This window comes from Podarcis muralis, chromosome 6, assembly GCF_964188315.1.
Source record: "Podarcis muralis chromosome 6, rPodMur119.hap1.1, whole genome shotgun sequence".
Classification (NCBI taxonomy): Eukaryota; Metazoa; Chordata; class Lepidosauria; order Squamata; family Lacertidae; genus Podarcis; species Podarcis muralis.
In genome coordinates this window covers 100,134,820-100,152,265 of record NC_135660.1, presented here as the reverse complement: position 1 = coordinate 100,152,265, position 17,446 = coordinate 100,134,820, and the positions used below count along the sequence as shown (strand labels likewise).

General features: G+C 45.0%; 1 protein-coding gene across 6 annotated transcripts in view; it reads left to right on the top strand.

The window, feature by feature from the left end:
- Positions 1-17,446, top strand: part of LOC114596838 (potassium voltage-gated channel subfamily KQT member 1-like) — a 360,069-nt gene that overhangs the window by 216,931 nt on the left and 125,692 nt on the right. For all 6 annotated transcript variants that reach the window (XM_077930824.1, XM_077930823.1, XM_077930827.1 and 3 more), the window contains 3 exons: positions 1,886-1,980; positions 3,531-3,571; positions 4,562-4,623. In XM_077930824.1, the coding sequence (XP_077786950.1) occupies positions 1,886-1,980; positions 3,531-3,571; positions 4,562-4,623 (198 nt within the window). The remainder of the gene's footprint in view (positions 1-1,885; positions 1,981-3,530; positions 3,572-4,561; positions 4,624-17,446) is intronic.

Genomic DNA, 17,446 nt, shown 5'->3' with positions numbered 1-17,446 from the left:
TTCTTTGCACTATCAGACACCTATGTGTTACTAAATGTGTTCCTAAAGCTTCTTTATGCATTGATGGCATGAAGAGGCTCTGCATGTGCAAACATTAGGTGGGCGGGGGGGGGGGGTCACACCCCTTGCCACTCCCCCACCACCTTCACAGGCCCCATCCCTGACAAGCACGCGTAAGTGAGGCCTACATGGCCTGTGTCTGAGCAGGGGAAGGGTCCCTCCAGCTTCCGAGGTGAGAGCCAACAGCGTGGCTCCCGTGCCCCTCTCTAGATGCTGAGGCTCTACATGTGATGAATGTGTAAAGAGGGTTTGGGTGGAAGCATAGATATACTGTATATGAGATTGATATATTAATGATTGTACTTGTGTATTTGTTTTCTGTTCCCTGCCCTCAATTTGTGCCACAGCCTTTTGCAAAAGCAAATGGAATTAATTGAAGGGTATGTGTTTGCTTAATAGTGTGAAAGGGCAGTATAGATAGCATGATAGTACACAGTTTCCAGCTGGATTTGAATCAGTCACTCAGTCTGTGCATATGATCTGGATGTTCCGACCCCCGATAAGCACAGATCAGGGCCAATGACTAGGACTTGTTTAAATAAAGCTTCCACATGTCCAGAATGTTTTAAAGGTGTGTAAAGGTAAAGGGACCCCTGACCATTAGGTCCAGTCGTGACCGACTCTGGGGTTGCGGTGCTCATCTCACTTTATTGGCCAAGGGAGCCGGCGTACAGCTTCCAGGTCATGTGGCCAGCATGACGAAGCCGCTTCTGGCGAACCAGAGCAGCACACGGAAATGCCGTTTCCCTTCCCACCGTAGCGGTACCTACCGTATCGCTCTATAAGACGCACCAGACGACAAGACGCACCTAGTTTTTGGAGGAGGAAAACAAGAAAAAAAATATTCTGAATCCCAGAAGCCAGAACAGCAAGAGGGATCGCTGAGCAGCAAAACCAGCGATCCCTCTTGCTGTGCTGGCTTCTGGGATAGCTGCGCAGCCCGCATTCGCTCCATAAGATGCACACACATTTCCCCTTACTTTTTAGGAGGGAAAAAGTGAGTCTTATAGAGCAAAAAATACGGTATTTATCTACTTGCACTTTGACGTGCTTTTGAACTGCTAGGTTGGCAAGAGCAGGGACCGAGCAACGGGAGCTCACCCCGTCATGGGGATTCGAACCGCCGACCTTCTGATTGGCAAGTCCTAGGCTCTGTGGTTTAACCCACAGCGCCACTCGTGTCCCCAACCCTTTAAAGGTGTATAAAAGATGCTAAATTTTGTAAAGTCTGAGCCTGTTTAGTATGGTAGCTAAGAGATTGAGCTACAACCAGGAAGTCCTTGGGTCAAATCTTGTGTCTGCCATGAACTCTCTTGTTGACCTTAGGCAAGCCACTTTCTCTTATTCCCACTCCTTGTCTGAAATAGGAAAATGGGATAAAATACCAATGTACCTTACAGGGGTGCTGCATTAAGATAATGTACATGAAAGATCTGAAAGTACTTACACAAATCCTTAAGTACCGTAGGTTCCGGTGTATAAGGTGACTTTTCAACCCTGGAAAAGAGGTTAAAAAGTCAGGGGTCGCCAGGTATGGGTGGCGCGGGGCGGAGGCCCCCCCCCTTCCGAAACAGCAGCAGCAAGCAATGGGCTCAGCTCCGCGCCAGGCGGCTTTCTCCCGGCACGGAGCTGCCCAGCGTATTAGGCGACTGGGCTTTTAGGACAAATCCCCAAATTGCAGCTGCTAATTTGGGGGGTTGTCTAATACGCCCACTCGCCTAATACGCCAGAATCTACGGTATTAATATCTATATGGCTCAAAGCAAGTGATGCAAAAACAGGATATCTCTCACCTTTTCCATTTTTATTTGTTCTCTTTTCACAGCAAGCTCGGAAGCCTTATGATGTGCGTGATGTGATCGAACAATATTCTCAAGGGCATCTCAATATGATGGTTCGAATAAAAGAACTCCAAAGAAGGTACCCAGGTCACAGTTGCTTCAGGGGCCCTGTGAGCTAGCAGTGAGGGATATACATTTGAAAAGCATTTTGGGGCAAAAATACTGTATTTTGTACACAGAAATTGGTGATGTTACATTGTCTAACACTGTATTAAAGAGACTTGTTGAAGTTGTGTATGTTAACACAACTTCAACAAGTCTCTTTAAATACAATGTTAGATAATGTACAGGTTATTGTTCCCGCAGAGGAATGGAATATGCCTTAGCATTTTTTCAAATGCTCAAATTATTTTTTGCATGTTCTTTTCTTGCAGTCTTTACAGAAACTCTGAAAGGTTCGCCAGTTTTATTATCCCCATAATAAAGAAAGGAGGCTGATAGAAGAGTGGCAGAGGCAAAATTCACACGGGAAGTTTCCTGGTGTCGCTCAGTATCCTGAGCAACATGCTACCTCAGTTTTCAATGGTGTACAATGGACCTTCTACCTCTTGGGAAAAAGAATGCAGTGGAATCCTTTTTGCAAAGATTATGCCAAGATAATATATGTGAAGCCCTTTTAAATGGATATGGATATGCTAAATTTATAAAGTTCTAGTATTATCATGACCATTCTAGATATCCAGGTTGATAACAGAAAGACCAGGCCCCTGGTGGCAGCCCAGAGGGCTCATGATGCACAAAAGAAAACTGCCTGTGTTGGGTGCCTTGGCCCTGCTAACTGAACTTCTTTCCTGAGCAGGTGACTGAGGAGAACCTCTGTCCCTGATCTCAAATCTCTGGCAGGTTTGTATGAATGTAGGCAGTCCTTTGGATAACTTGATCCCAAGCCACTAAGGACTTTATGGTCATGACCGACACTTTGAATTGTGCCCTGAAGTATACAGGCAGCTAATGCAGCTGACAAAGAATTGGTGTAATATGGTATGAGTGTTTCGTTCCTGTGAAAATCCAGGCTGCTGCACTCAGCTGCTCCAGCTGAAGCTCCTCCACCGTCTTCATGGGCAGCCCCATTTTGAGCCCATTTTAACAGTCCAGCCTTGATGTAACTGGGGCAGGAATTGCTGTTGCATTAGCCTCCATATTCACATAGGATTCTAGCTGTCTGATAAAAGGCACTCCTTGCCACCCCTGGCAGCTTTGGTTCTGCAGGTAATGTTGAATCCAAGAGGAGCCCCAAGATGCAAACATGGTCTTTCAGTGGAAGTGCAACCTAATTCAGCCCCAGGTAAATTCATCCAAGCAGAATCAGCCATTTTCCCAGTCACAGTATTTCTGTATTTGTCTAGGGTATCTTTCTATTTGTTTACCCTCATCTATCTCAAATCTGCCTCCAGACACCTGTTCAGGTATTTCACAGCCTTCCTAGGATTAGCCAATGGAAACATGAGGCAGAGTTGTGTGTCATCTATGTACTAATAAGGAGCAGGAACAAGGTTCAAGCTCTGTCAGTCCCTGTGTAGACTTGCTCTCTGTCCTGTAGATCACACAAGCAAAATTGGCATCACTACAACCTGAAGCATAATGAAATCGACTTGATAACATTCTTGTGTAATCAAATTCTCTTTTCAGGTTGGATCATTCCTTGGGGAAGCCTGGCCTCTTTCTTCCAGGTACAGAACATTTCTATAGACCTATCAGTTGCATCAGCCAATGAAGGGCAGGTGGGGGGGGGTATTTAACAGAAAATTTAGGCCACTATTTAGCTATTATATTCAGCTGATAGTCAACAAAAGTTTGTGAAAAGCATCTCTATTTAATGATTCTTATATGTGTGTCTTTTACTATGCATGTAAATGTAACAAATGTCAGAGGACTGGGCATCTTATGGGCAGTTTTCTCCATGCATCTTTAGCTTCAGATCAGCGTAACATAGCTCAGAGATCAGGAAAGGAGGGCAGGGCTGAACAGAAAGTACTCACTTCTTTTCTCTTTCTGGATTAACTTGATTTGCTCTCCATAATACCAGGTCCTCGCCAAACTTAGCTGGCTGTATAGCATCATCCTACTAGCTCTACCCTATCAGGACACCCTCCCCTCACTTATCTGGATAGTGGCAGCAATATGAGTGGTAGAAAGATGTGAGTCAGAGCTTTGGTTAATTTAGCTGTGAAAGCAGGGGACTTTCTCAGCCCTTTATCCAAGGATGTCAGGGGTTGCCCTTCTCTTGTGTCCCAGTATACATGGATCTCTGCATTCTGTGGTGGTTGGGGGGCCAGAGCCTCCCTCCTGACATTGGTGTCCCTACAGCTTACCTAGGTGGCGCTGGGCAGAGCAGGGCAGCAGCAAGGGTGGGATGGCACAATTGCCTTGGTGGAGCCAGGCCCTGTGCTTCTGTTGTGCCCACACAGCAGTACCCTTGCTGCTGTCCTTCTCCACCAGCATCACTGAGGTAAACTGCAGCAACATTGGTGTTAGGATGGCAGCAGCGCCCACCACACCAGCAACTACTGTTGGTATTTATCTATTATGGAGGATATAGTGCAATCATGTTGCCAGCCAATTTTCTACTACCTTCTTGCTAGAACTATGTTAAATAAACTAGCTGCATTTCCCCCCAGATATATATAATTGAGTATTTTTTCCCTTTTTTCTTTTTTAAGAAAAGGGAGTAGACAAAGGATACTATACGGTAGGAGCCAGACTGATCCGGCTAGAGGATAAGGTAAGGATTTATTTGTTTGTTTGTTTGTTTGTTTGTTTGTTTTAAAGCACTCTCCACACACCGTTAATGATATCAGATTTATGTGCCATGAAGATTGTATCTTACCATCATTTACTTTAAAACTCTGAGAAGCCAAGATAGGAAGAGAATACACTAATACAGCCACCAAAAGTGGCTAGGGAAACTAAGCCAGATGGGTGTGGTATAAATAATAAAATTATTATTATTATTAACTGGAAGACGTTTGATGAAGAAGTTTTCTGTAGGCTGTGTTAGGGCTATCTATACATGGCAAACTTTGATGCAAACTTTGGTGCAAAGCAGGAATATTTGCTTCTTGACCGCGTGAGTAGTATAAAGATGTGTCTGAAGCTCAAAAGGTAAGAAACCTGAAGCACGGAGGAATTTATGGATGGCCTTTGCTTCCAAGGTTATCAAACCTAATGCATGACAATTTGCTGGCTTTTTTTGCTGGGATATCGCTGGGATATATGGAGACAAGTGTGTTGAACTGCTGATAAGAATCAATAAAGTGTTGATCTGTAATGGAAGAGTAAGCTGCGTGGGCAGTGCCCTGCTTTGGTGAAAGGGAAGGGATAGATAGATGCAGGGGTTTATTTTGATGCAGGGGTGGTACGTAACTGTATGCTGTACCGCCACCTCTTTTCGCCTCCGCCTCCTCCACTGCTTCCCTGGAGCCATTTTGGCATGACCTGCCAAAATGGGGCTACCACAAAGTGGCATGGCTAGAGTGGCCATCTCCCCCTCCCCCTTCCTTGACTAGTGCTTATTCTACCACAAAGTGGCACGGCAAGAGTGGCCAATGCTACTTTTTCCTTTCCTTGCTGCGTGGGCCACTCTAGCTGCACCACTTTATGGTAGAGGAGGACTGCTTTGCTCTTCGACCACAAAGTGGCATGGCTAGAGCAACCTTCATGTCAAGGAAACAGCTGCTCTAGTCATGCCACTTTGTGGTAGCCCCCCTTTGGTGGGGTGTGCCAAAACTCCTCCAGGGGGCAGGAAGCTGGAATCTTTGGGGGAGGGGAAGGGTGTGTACCAGGCAGTGCCTCCTTTTTCTTCTTCAAACGAAGCACAGGATAGATGATAGTACAGTCATACCTTGGGATAAATACACTTCGGGATGAATATTTTCGGGTTGCGCTCCACAGCGACCCGGAAGTAACAGAGCTTGTTACTTCCGGGATTCACCGCATGCACAGATGCTCAAAATGACATCACGCACATGCGTGGAAGTGCCAAAGCGCAACCCGCGGACGCGCAGACACGGGTTATGTTCGCTTCGGGATGCGAATGGGATCCGTTCCGGAGGTACCACTGTATTTCTTTGCAAGAGAACTGAAATGGTATGAGATGTAGCCAGCCGTGCCTGTGGCCTATACATTTCTATTGATCCCACTGTCTCCTCTGGGTAAGCAGATTATGTAGGTGTTTGTTAGGGTTTTGATGAAACAGGTTTGTCTGCAATATGGTTACCAGATTTTTTTCAATGAATCCGGGGACACTTTTTTTTTTTTTTTTTTGAAGCCGAGTAGCAACAGGGACGCGGGTGGCGCTGTGGGTAAAAGCCTCAGCGCCTAGGGCTTGCTTATCGAAAGGTCGGCGGTTCGAATCCCCGCAGCGGAGTGCGCTCCCGTTGTTCGGTCCCAGCGCCTGCCAACCTAGCAGTTCGAAAGCACTCCCGGGTGCAAGTAGATAAATAGGGACCGCTTACTAGCGGGAAGGTAAATGGCGTTTCCGTGTGCGGCTCTGGCTCGCCAGAGCAGCGATGTCACACTGGCCATGTGACCCGGAAGTGTCTCCGGACAGCGCTGGCCCCCGGCCTCTTGAGTGAGATGGGCGCACAACCCTAGAGTCTGTCAAGACTGGCCCGTACGGGCAGGGGTACCTTTACCTTTACCTTTTAGCAACAGGGAGTCAGTAGTGGGGATGGTGAGGCAAAAGACCCTGGCCCCAAGCACACATGGATAGTGTATAAAGGTGCAAAGCCCTTCTTTCAAACCCTGTGAAACATAAATGCTCTGAGTTTTTAATAAACTGTGCAACGGCGCGCTGCCTGCCCGTGACTCCTGAGCCTCCCCCAATCTCCTTCCCCCTTCCCCCTTCCCCCTTCGTTTTGACTGATCAGGGGAGGCTTTTGACTTCAGAATGAAGTATTGCTAATAGCAGTTGGACCATAAAGAAGGCTGATCGCCGAAGAATTGATGCTTTTGAATTATGGTGTTGGAGGAGACACTTGAGAGTCCCATGGACTGCAAGAAGATCAAACCTATCTGTCAGGGAACTGCCATCATTACTGGAGGGGGAGCGCAAAAGCCAGAGGGATTCCAGAGAGCGTCCAGGGATCGGGAGGAGCAGCCCATCTTCTGGGGAAGAGAATCAGCGTAGCACCAGTGGAGAAGGGGGGCAGGTGGGGGAAGTGGCAAGGCGGTCCCATGACTCCTTGCCTGGGACTAGCGGGGAGAGTAGGGGTCCTCCGTTGCCCACGCCCTCCCTGCGCAGAAGGCTTTCGCGCAGAGAGGGTAGGCGGAGACTAGACGTCAAAGAACTTCTTTGCTGGAAGAAGTTTAAGAAACGCCCACTCACAGATTCTGCCAGCGATTGAGTCAGCCATCATGGAACTTTGAAGTGTCAGGCATAGCCCTATTGGCTTTAGCCCAAACGTAGCAGAGTTTTCCTGCACAGCGAGGAAGCTAGTTGCGGCAGTAATGACAAGTCAGCTAGACTCAGAATAACTATTTACAGGATTTATTAAAAGGAAAAATAAAACCAGCAGAGTTTCTGCATACAAAACAAAGCAAAATAAATCCTCTCTTTCTCTCTCTCTCTCTCATAACCATACACAGCACTTCTACTCCTAACAACACCTCACTTCAAACTGAGCTAGCAAACCCTTGATAACAGAGTTGAGTGCTGGTCGTTAACCAATAAGAGTAAGTAGTTTCTAGGTCAAGCAGACCTGGGCTTTCTGCCAAGAGTAAATTGACACCACCTTGAGTTAATTGTGAGAAGCCAGAATCTGCAAGTTTCCCACGAGAACCAATTAACAGAAACTGAACACCCCCTCACAGATTCTGCTGAACAATTAACATCAAATACACCTATGTAGGAGATCATTTTTCCAGCAAACCTAAACCCTTGCACATTCGCTTGTTCTTTATCTTTGCCAATGGTTTAGTTAACACATCTGCTACATTTTCTTCACTTGATACATAAGTACAGGTGATTACATTGTCTTGTACACAGCAACGTACATTTTGGTATTTTACAGAGATATGTTTGGAACGCGATTTGAAACCCTCTGTTTTACTTAATGTTATACAAGCTTGATTATCAATGTAAACTTGTACTGGTTCTCCACAATTTACATTTAAATCTGTTAACAAATGCTTGAAATAAATCACCTCGTTGCACAATTCACTCAATGCGGCGTACTCTGATTCCGTTGATGACACACTTACAACGTCTTGCTTGCGTGACCGCCAGCTGATTAAAGCTCCACCGACCATTATGACTAGTCCTGTGACAGATTTTCTATCCGGCAAATTTCCCCAATCACTATCACAGTAGCAACTCAACATTTCATCCTCTGAAGAATTTAATTGTAACATATAGCCAATTGTCTGTTTGAGATACCTCAGAACTTGTTTTACCCCTTTCCAGGCATTTAGTGTGGGTTTTGAGACCAATCTACTTAATATGCCTACTGCATAGCTAATATCAGGTCTGGACCACTGTGCTAGATACAATAAACTTCCAATTACAGAATGATATACATCAGGATGTTCAAATTCAGGACTCTCATCTATATGAAGTGTTTTTATGAAACCTGGATCCATAGGCACCACTGCCCCTTTGCAATCCTGCATCCTGTATGTAGTCAGTAGTTGTTTAACTTTGTTCTGCTGACTAATTAGGCAGCTGCCATCTTGGGCCCAGCACACTTCCAACCCTAGATATGTCCTAACCGGGCCTCTGAGAGTATCCTTGAGCCACTAAACGAGCTTTGTATTTGTACTCTCCTGTCACCAGAGGTTTAAGTTTGTACACCCACCTGCAGCCTACAATCTTTGCCCCCTCAGGCGCTGCTACTGGTGTAAAAACCTTGTGCTCATTCAGAGAGGACATCTCTTCCTCCATTGCCTGTTTCCAGCGCTCTGCCTCCTCTTTTGGTAACTTTAACACCTCCTGAAAACTCTTGGGCTCTGCAATTACACTAAACACATTTGCAGTATCTGGGGAAAAACGCACTGGAGGCACTCCTTTGTTTTGTCTTTTAGATCTTCTGGGAGAAAATTTTTCTTCTGACCCACTTTCCTCCTCAGAACTACGACCTCTCTTTTGTTGCTTAGCAACTGGTCTTTGGCTAACTCCACTTTCTTGAGAGCTCTTATCTGAACTTTCCTCCCCCTCGGACTCTGATTCTCTGTGTCTACCTTCAGAGTCATGAAGCTCCTGGGAAGGTTCAAACCAAACCTCAGTATTGGCATGTAGTCTCTCCCAGCCACTATGTTCACAAAAACTGGCATTCCTGGAGATCACAATGCCATTTGTCCCTTCAGCAAAACGGAAACCTTTTCCCAGCTCCTGGTAACCCACAAACACTAACTGTTTGGTCTTAGGATCTCCCTTCTTCCTCATTTGTTTCGGAATTAATACCCAGGCTTTTGATCCAAACACATGCAAATGGTCAATTTTGGGTTTTTTCTTAAACAATTTAAAGTACGGGGTTGTACCTATTGTTTGATGAAAGAGCCTGTTTTGGAGATAACACGCGGTGAGCATGCTCTCCCCCCAATAAGACATGGGCAAATCAGCATCATCAAGCATGGCAAACATCATATCTTGTAAAGATCTGTTTTTTCGCTCTGCAACGCCATTCTCCTCTGGGGAAAAAACGTTCGTTTTTCTATGCCCAATGCCACGCTTTTGTAACCAATCTTTAAAGGCATTTGACATAAATTCACCACCTCTGTCCGTCTGAATCCTTTTGAGTTTAATGGACAGAAATCTTTCCACAGATGCCACCCAGCCTTTAAACTTAGTGAACACGTCACCCTTATTCTTCATGGGAAAAACCCAAGAGTAACGCGTGGCGTCATCCACAATTGTTAGTGAAAAGCGCAATCCACCCCTGCTTACAGCAAATGGACCAATTACGTCCATGTGAACCAGCTGTAGCGGTGCCTCACTAACTCTGTCACTTCTGGGGTAAGAGACTCTGTGGGTTTTAACCTTTTTACAAACATTACAATCAAGGTACTTGTTACAACTCTTTAAATTACCCCCATCAGCCAATTCAGACATTTTTAGTACACTTTTCCAGCAAGCATGCCCCATTTTCCTATGCAATAAGTGCACACAGTTGTCATGTATAGCTTTGTTATTCAATGCAGGCTGAGATTTACTGACTACTGCTGCAACTTGAGATCCTGCTTTAAGCCAAAACAAGCCTCCCTCTGACTTAGCAGTGCCTAAAATCTCACCAGCCTTCTTAATGATGCAACTGTCTCCTTCAAAATGCACTTTAAACCCAGCTTTTAGCAAACAATCTACAGACATCAGATTGCTCCTTAATGACGGCACACAAAGTACATTTTGCAGGCATTCACGAAGACAAGGAACAAAAACTGCACCCCCCGAAATCACTTCGGAAGTACTTCCGTCTGCTAGAGCCACCTGGCTGCGCTGTGCTGAGTTCTTGGAAACAAACAAGTCATCTGAGTTCACGATGTGGCGAGATGCTCCCGAATCGACCACCCAGACCGCTTGTTTCTCATCAGCAATCTTGACCTCGCCGGTCACCAGCTGAGCCGACTGTTTTCGTTTGAAGAATTTCCTTTTACGCTGCTGCTGCTGCTGATCTCGTCTCTGCTCCTGCACCGGCAACTGAGACTTGACCAACTCCGGACATTGTCGTTTTAGATGCGCTGAAGACCCACATCGGAAACAACGCCTAACAGCAAACGCTGACTCCTCACCGGCACGCTGCTCTTGCTTCACCTCTGGCACGGCATGAGAACTCCTCCCAAACCGCCCGCCTGTAGAAGCCTCTGCAGCCAACGACCTTTCTTGCCGCTTCTGCCATTCTTCAATCAAACGCCCAGTAACGTAACTGACTGATAAATCATGCTCCTGCATGCCTTCTAGAGACAAAACTAAATTATCCCAGCTTTCCGGGAGAGAACTCAAAATAATAGCCACCTTCTCCTGCTGGTCTAATGCACAGTCTCTTTCCTGTAGCGCAACAAACTTTAACTGTAAACTGTGTAGGTGTTCCTGCATTGTAACCCCAGGCTGTAACATTGCCTTGTACAATGCCTTGCGAATGAACAGCTTGGAAACCGCTGTCTCACGCACATGGAGTTCTTTAAGTGCTTGCCACACACCTCTAGCTGTCTTGATTCCCCTCACATACGGCAACTGGGAATCTTCCAGCCCCAAGACAATTGTGGCCCTTGCTCTTTGGTCTTTATCGAGGTCTTCATCATCAGGCTTCGCAGGAAACTTACTCACCACTTGCCAGAGACGATCCCTCTGCAGCACTGCCTGCATGCGTTCCGACCACAGCAAGTAATTGGAGTCATTCAGACGCTCAAAAGCCATCTGAACTGGTTGTGAGGCCATCTTGAGAGCGATGTCCCTGGAACCCGGAACCAGCTACTCACGACCACCGAGAGAGAAAACAGGAACCACAGCACCCAGCACTCACACGCTGCAGCTGTTGTCCTTGTGTCCGCTGCGTCACCAGCTCACCACGGTCAGGAACCAGCCAGAGTCCATCTGCTGCACCAGCAGGAACAACAACTTCTGGAACTACTGGAACCAACGCCGTTGATGCTGACACCACCGCAACTCAGGCTGGCAGCACAATGCCCATAACCTCATGGAACTTTGGAGTGTCAGGCATAGCCCTATTGGCTTTAGCCCAAACGTAGCAGAGTTTTCCTGCACAGCGAGGAAGCTAGTTGCGGCAGTAATGACAAGTCAGCTAGACTCAGAATAACTATTTACAGGATTTATTAAAAGGAAAAATAAAACCAGCAGAGTTTCTGCATACAAAACAAAAGTAAAATAAATCCTCTCTTTCTCTCTCTCTCTCTCATAACCATACACAGCACTTCTACTCCTAACAACACCTCACTTCAAACTGAGCTAGCAAACCCTTGATAACAGAGTTGAGTGCTGGTCGTTAACCAATAAGAGTAAGTAGTTTCTAGGTCAAGCAGACCTGGGCTTTCTGCCAAGAGTAAATTGACACCACCTTGAGTTAATTGTGAGAAGCCAGAATCTGCAAGTTTCCCACGAGAACCAATTAACAGAAACTGAACAAGCCACGGGTGAGTGGCTGTCCGGACAGAAGAGGTTCACTTTGGCAGCCCAGCCAGGTGTTTGCCCCCAGCCAGGGAGATAGACACCTGCTTACGCATGAGCAACCCCTAGAACCATTACACTATCCATTCGGAAGGAAATCAGCCCTGAGTGCTCACTGGAAGGACAGATCCTGAAGCTGAGGCTCCAGTACTTTGGCCACCTCATGAGAAGAGAAGACTCCCTGGAAAAGACCCTGATGTGGGGAAAGATGGAGGGCACAAGGAGAAGGAGACGGCAGAGGACGAGATGGTTGGACAGTGTTCTGGAAGCTACAAACATGAGTCTGACCAAACTGCGGGAGGCAGTGGAAGACAGGAGTGCCTGGCGTGCTCTGGTCCATGGGGTCACGAAGAGTCGGACACAACTAAACGACTAAACAACAACAACAACAACAACTGCTAATAGCCTTGTCTTCCCCCAGCTTCTGTCACACCTCATTGTTTTGCATTTGTTTAGTATGTCTCCTGTGTGTGGAGCCAGACTTGAAATTGTGTAAAAGATGCCTCCTAATTCCTGCACTGAGGAGCCAACTCCCAGTCCAGTGCTACTGCTGCACGGTGGCAGAAAACGCCTGACACTCGGTGGACAGGAACTTGCAAAAATACACTTCAGCAATTGAAAGTTGGCATGCTCTATATATCCCCATCACCTTTAGCTCAGTTGTGATGTGTTTGTGTAGATTTAGTTATGGAATGCTAGTTCCATGTTTTCATGTTAGGGCACCAAGAGAAAGGCACCCTAAGGAGGCCTGCTTAACCTAGACGTGGAAGGGCATAGACTACTCTCATCTGCCTCTGACCTTCTTGGCTGCTTTGGGATCAGTGGACACTTACTTACTGGTCTGGGGAGGGGAACACCCTACAGACGCCTATCTTGCTTGACCTTATAGCTAGCATTGATTCTACTAATTGTACAATAGAAATCTCAATCCCCCTTTTGGCTCTGTGAACTACTGATTGTTGGCTTATATTATGCTTTAATGATTTATTTGTAAATTAAACTAAAACCCTTCTTTGATTTGCTCTTGCTTACAAATAACTCATGCTGTTGCAGTTGGTATTGTAGCTGCTTGTGGTTCAGTTCAGACTATGTGGAGATCTTCAAGATGTGCATGGGGCCCTCTCCAACGGCAAATGTACCATTTGGCTGAACCTTCCCTAGCTTCAATTTAAGGAGTTAACTTTAACTTATGGTATGTAGCCATTCACAGATTCCATTTATACATATTTGGACAATTGTTTCCAACATGATCTAGTTGTTAGCATTCATATCTGTTTAAATTTGCAATCTGAAACCTCTACAATTCAGATTGGGTATTACGAATGCCCTATTTATTGTATTCTATTTAACATTTTAAAGGGGGGAAACATGTATGCCGCAAGGTGAGAGAGGAAGCAGAGAAAGCTGAAAAATAAAAATTGAGAGGGACAGGAATTGATGAATAAAAAAGTGTGAAAAAGATAGCTGTCTTGATTTTTGTAAAATATACATATTAGATAATTTCATAATTATATGGAAAGCATTTGTGATTTTTACAGTTACAATTGACATACTCATTCTACCATAACTGTTTCCACATTTATAAACAAAGAAGCAACAGCACACTAAGTCAAAGCAATAATTTGGTAACATTTAAAATGGGCAGAAACATGCCAAGGGATGTTGAGCCATAAAGCTGAAGGCTTTAGAGCAAGATTTCAGACACAAAGTCTGAACAAAGCACAGGCCTCTATAAATACTGCATTGAAATAAGTTTTGCTTTTATTTTTAGTAAGAGCCAGGCTAACTGGAAGAACATTTAATTTGTTGGAAATGCAAATCTGTTCTCTTTCTGTCACAAAGGGATGGTGAGGTTGTGTGATCCAAGGACTAGAATACTAGAAATGAACTCCTGAGGTGGAATATCAAGCATCCATCTTCCACATCAGCTGGGGGATTGGGCGGAAGGTACTTGCCTTTTAAAAATAAATTGGGTCAAGGAGTGCCAATGCAAGTTGGGGCTACAACAGAATCAGAATGGAGCAGTGGATTCTTTATGGAGGGAACAAGGATATGTGTCCACCAATTTTCCTTACTCTTGGCATTCTTCTACACCAAACTTGGACAAACTTAGAAGACTCCACACTGTCAGGCTCCTGATAAGGCAAAGTTTCTGCTCATGCAAAGGCTCCAAGGTGTCTGTTTCTAAAAGCCTGCCAGTGACCTGCCACCCAACAGAGAGGAAAGTCTGGGAGCAGCCACTGAGAAGACATTAGTAGGTCCTATAATAGTATAGCCAAAGTTAATAGAGGACAGGGTGGGCATCTGGTCCGCCTGCCTGGTCTGCTGTTGCTGGCAATTAGCTGTTTAAGGTTGTGGAGCAAGTACATTCATCCCTACACCCAAGTCCCTGAAGATCATTTAGTCCAACCCCTTGCAAGGCAGGGATCTCAATTAAAGCATCCCTGACAGATGGCCATCCAACCTCTGCTTAAAAACCTCCAAAGAAGGACAGTCCACAATTTCCCAAGGGTGTCTGTTCCAATGTCTAACAGCTCTTACCGTCAGAAAGTTATTCCTGATGTTTAGTCAGAATCTCCTTTATTGTAACTTGAAGTCACTGGCAAGAGCTCCGCCCAACCCCGAAGAGTCAGCTGGCTGGCAAGCTCTATTGGCTAGCCTGAAGCGTCCATCAGCCAGCTTGGTGGGTGGGCCCAACTTCTGAGCTAGGCTGCGTGAGACAAGCAAGTGAGGGCACAAACTTTTACATCTTATTTTTTATGACTTCAAAAATGGGACAAAAGGCATCGCAAACAGGACAGGGGACTTTGTGCCCTCCAAACAGAACGAATCTGTATTTTAAAGGACAGGTGACAACAAGTGCCTCAGCTTGAATGCTGCGTTAAGAACAGTGCATTTGCCATAGGTTATTTTGGCTCATTCTTGTCATTGTTTCTCAAGTGAATTTTTATTTGTAGGACCCAAGGATGTGGGCAGAGTGTTTTGTTAGCACAACTTTTCACATATATGTTCAGTCTTGGTCATCCTCCTGGCTGATAACATATGACGTTAACATTTGTTGAGGTACGTAGATTGGCCGGGTGCTGTGCATCAAACAGGCGTCATATTTTGCTTCCTTTAAACAAAGTGATACATCTTTGGACTATAAAGGGACATGCTCCCCCCCCCCCACATCACCACACCCCCACCCCCATTAGTATATCTCTAAGACTTCAACTAATCTTAATCTGGACAGATAATTGTGTGTTTAGATGCACAATTATTAGATGCATGAATTCAACTTGTTTTCACCTTAGCTTACTCAGCTGAACACAACTGAGCTACATGTGCAGCATGCAAGTGCACACTGCTGAAGTCACAAGTGCTGCACTGCTAAGAGCCAAACCATTGTCTGACTTAGTGGTTTGTTTGTTCCCCTCCAGCTATGAGCAGTGAGCCAAGAGCAAGCTTTCGTTACTGCTTGTGTTTGTTTTCAAGAGAAACAATTCACAAGCCTGGGTTCAGATTAGGGCTTTTTATCAGCCAGAACTCACCAGAACTCAGTTCCGGCCCCTCTCAGGTGGGCTCCATTACCATTATAAGAGAACAAGGGAGGCGTTCAGGATGCGTTCCGGCACCTCTTGTGCTAGAAAAATAGCATTGGTTCAGATGTAGCAATACACAACATGGATGCTTTAGTTGAGATTCCTGTATTGCAGGGGTTTGGACTAGATGGCCCTTGGAGTTCCATCCAACTCTACAATTCTGTGATTCTGTCATTCTAAGATCATGGCTTAGCTCCCAGGTGTAGGACAACAACAGGAGTGGGCAAGCAGCCAGGCACCTACACTTTCAGCCGTGTGCACCAGCACCTTGTGTGTTCACATTTAAACCATGGTTTAGTTTAACTAGTGCTTTGAAGTAACATGTGAACCAGTCCAGGGAACAATCTGGAGGTATTGGTAAAATGGAGGCCCTGGGGGTTTTTTTATATTTCAAAAGAGAAAACGTTCAAAATGAAACACACGGGATGGCTACTTTAAGAATTCAGTATTTACAGTTTAAAAATAAGTAACATAAATAATATTTGGGCTTCAGAAATCAGACTCATTGATTTTTGCTTTAATCCCTACCAAATGTAGTCTACACATTTAGCAAATGACTATGTTCAGTTTGTATACACACAGAGCCCTATGTAAACACGAGGAGTGGTTTTGCCAGTGGGGAAAGATTAATGTGGTCTTTTTTATGTACTATATATATATTTACCTATAATGAGCCTGGTTACATGAACATTAAAAGTATTAAAAATGTCAAGATTATGTTAATTCTGTTCTGAAAGGAATCCTTCGCTCTAAATTATAGCTAAGAAATTACATTGCTTATTCATGAATTTTATGTTTAAGTGGCTGTTTCCAAAAATGTCACTGTAGGAGGGAAGAAGGGTTCATTTTCCTTGGCTGGTGCTCCATAGCTGCTGTACCTGTGTTCATTTGGTTTCATTCAGGCAAAGAAATGCTGGAGACTAAAATAACTTCTTACATATTGATGTGTGCTTGGAAGAACGGACTTGTAGTGCTTTGGGCTGTTGGTAGCATCACATATGTGTATAAAATTCTACAAGTAGAAAACTGAGATGGAGGGGAGGCTGTTTTTCATTGATTACCACTAACTGTAGTTAATTAATGAACAAGTTAAAAAGCTAAACGCTGGGAATAAGCCCCACTGAACTCAGTGGGATTTCTGAATGGAGACATGCTGGGTTGCACTTTGAATATTTGTAGCACCTCACTGAAATCTTATTAAAAATATAAGAAACAAAGGGAGACTATTTTCAAGTACAGCGAGGCCATTTCTTCAATTAAACATATAATACCTGGCCTTCATTTTACTCTTGAAGAAAGTCCAGTTCTTGGAGGTTTTGAGCCAATGTTGGTAAATAAGGCACAGTTCTTAGTTTAACCACTGAAGTGTAAATTTGTGGGTTTGACTAAAACCCTGAAGCAAAACACACAGATAGATGCTGATGCAAATGTTTTTATTTTTACTATAGTTGTGCTTTTGTTCCCTCTTTTGGAATCACCCATTGGATCTAGCATGACATATTCTGTGCTGGACTGAAGGAAGAGTAGCAAAGACACTCCAGTTGTCCAACCCAGGATATTCTTATTAGGAAGTACAGAGCTGAGATGGGCTGTGACTGTGCAGGTTCACTACCTTATAGCCACTTGTCAGAAAGTCCAGATCCTTGCAAGACAGTCTGCAATATCACTGACCGTTTTCTATATGCAAGGGACTATGCTATCACCTGGGCCCTCCCCTGCTGTCTGAAGTGCTACAGCCCAGACGCAGGTTGCCTGTCTTAGTGAGAACTAGCCTGCAGATTCCAAGCTTCTCCCCGATCAGCATATTGATTTGTTAAACTATTGCTTTACAAGCTCTGCTTTCTCCC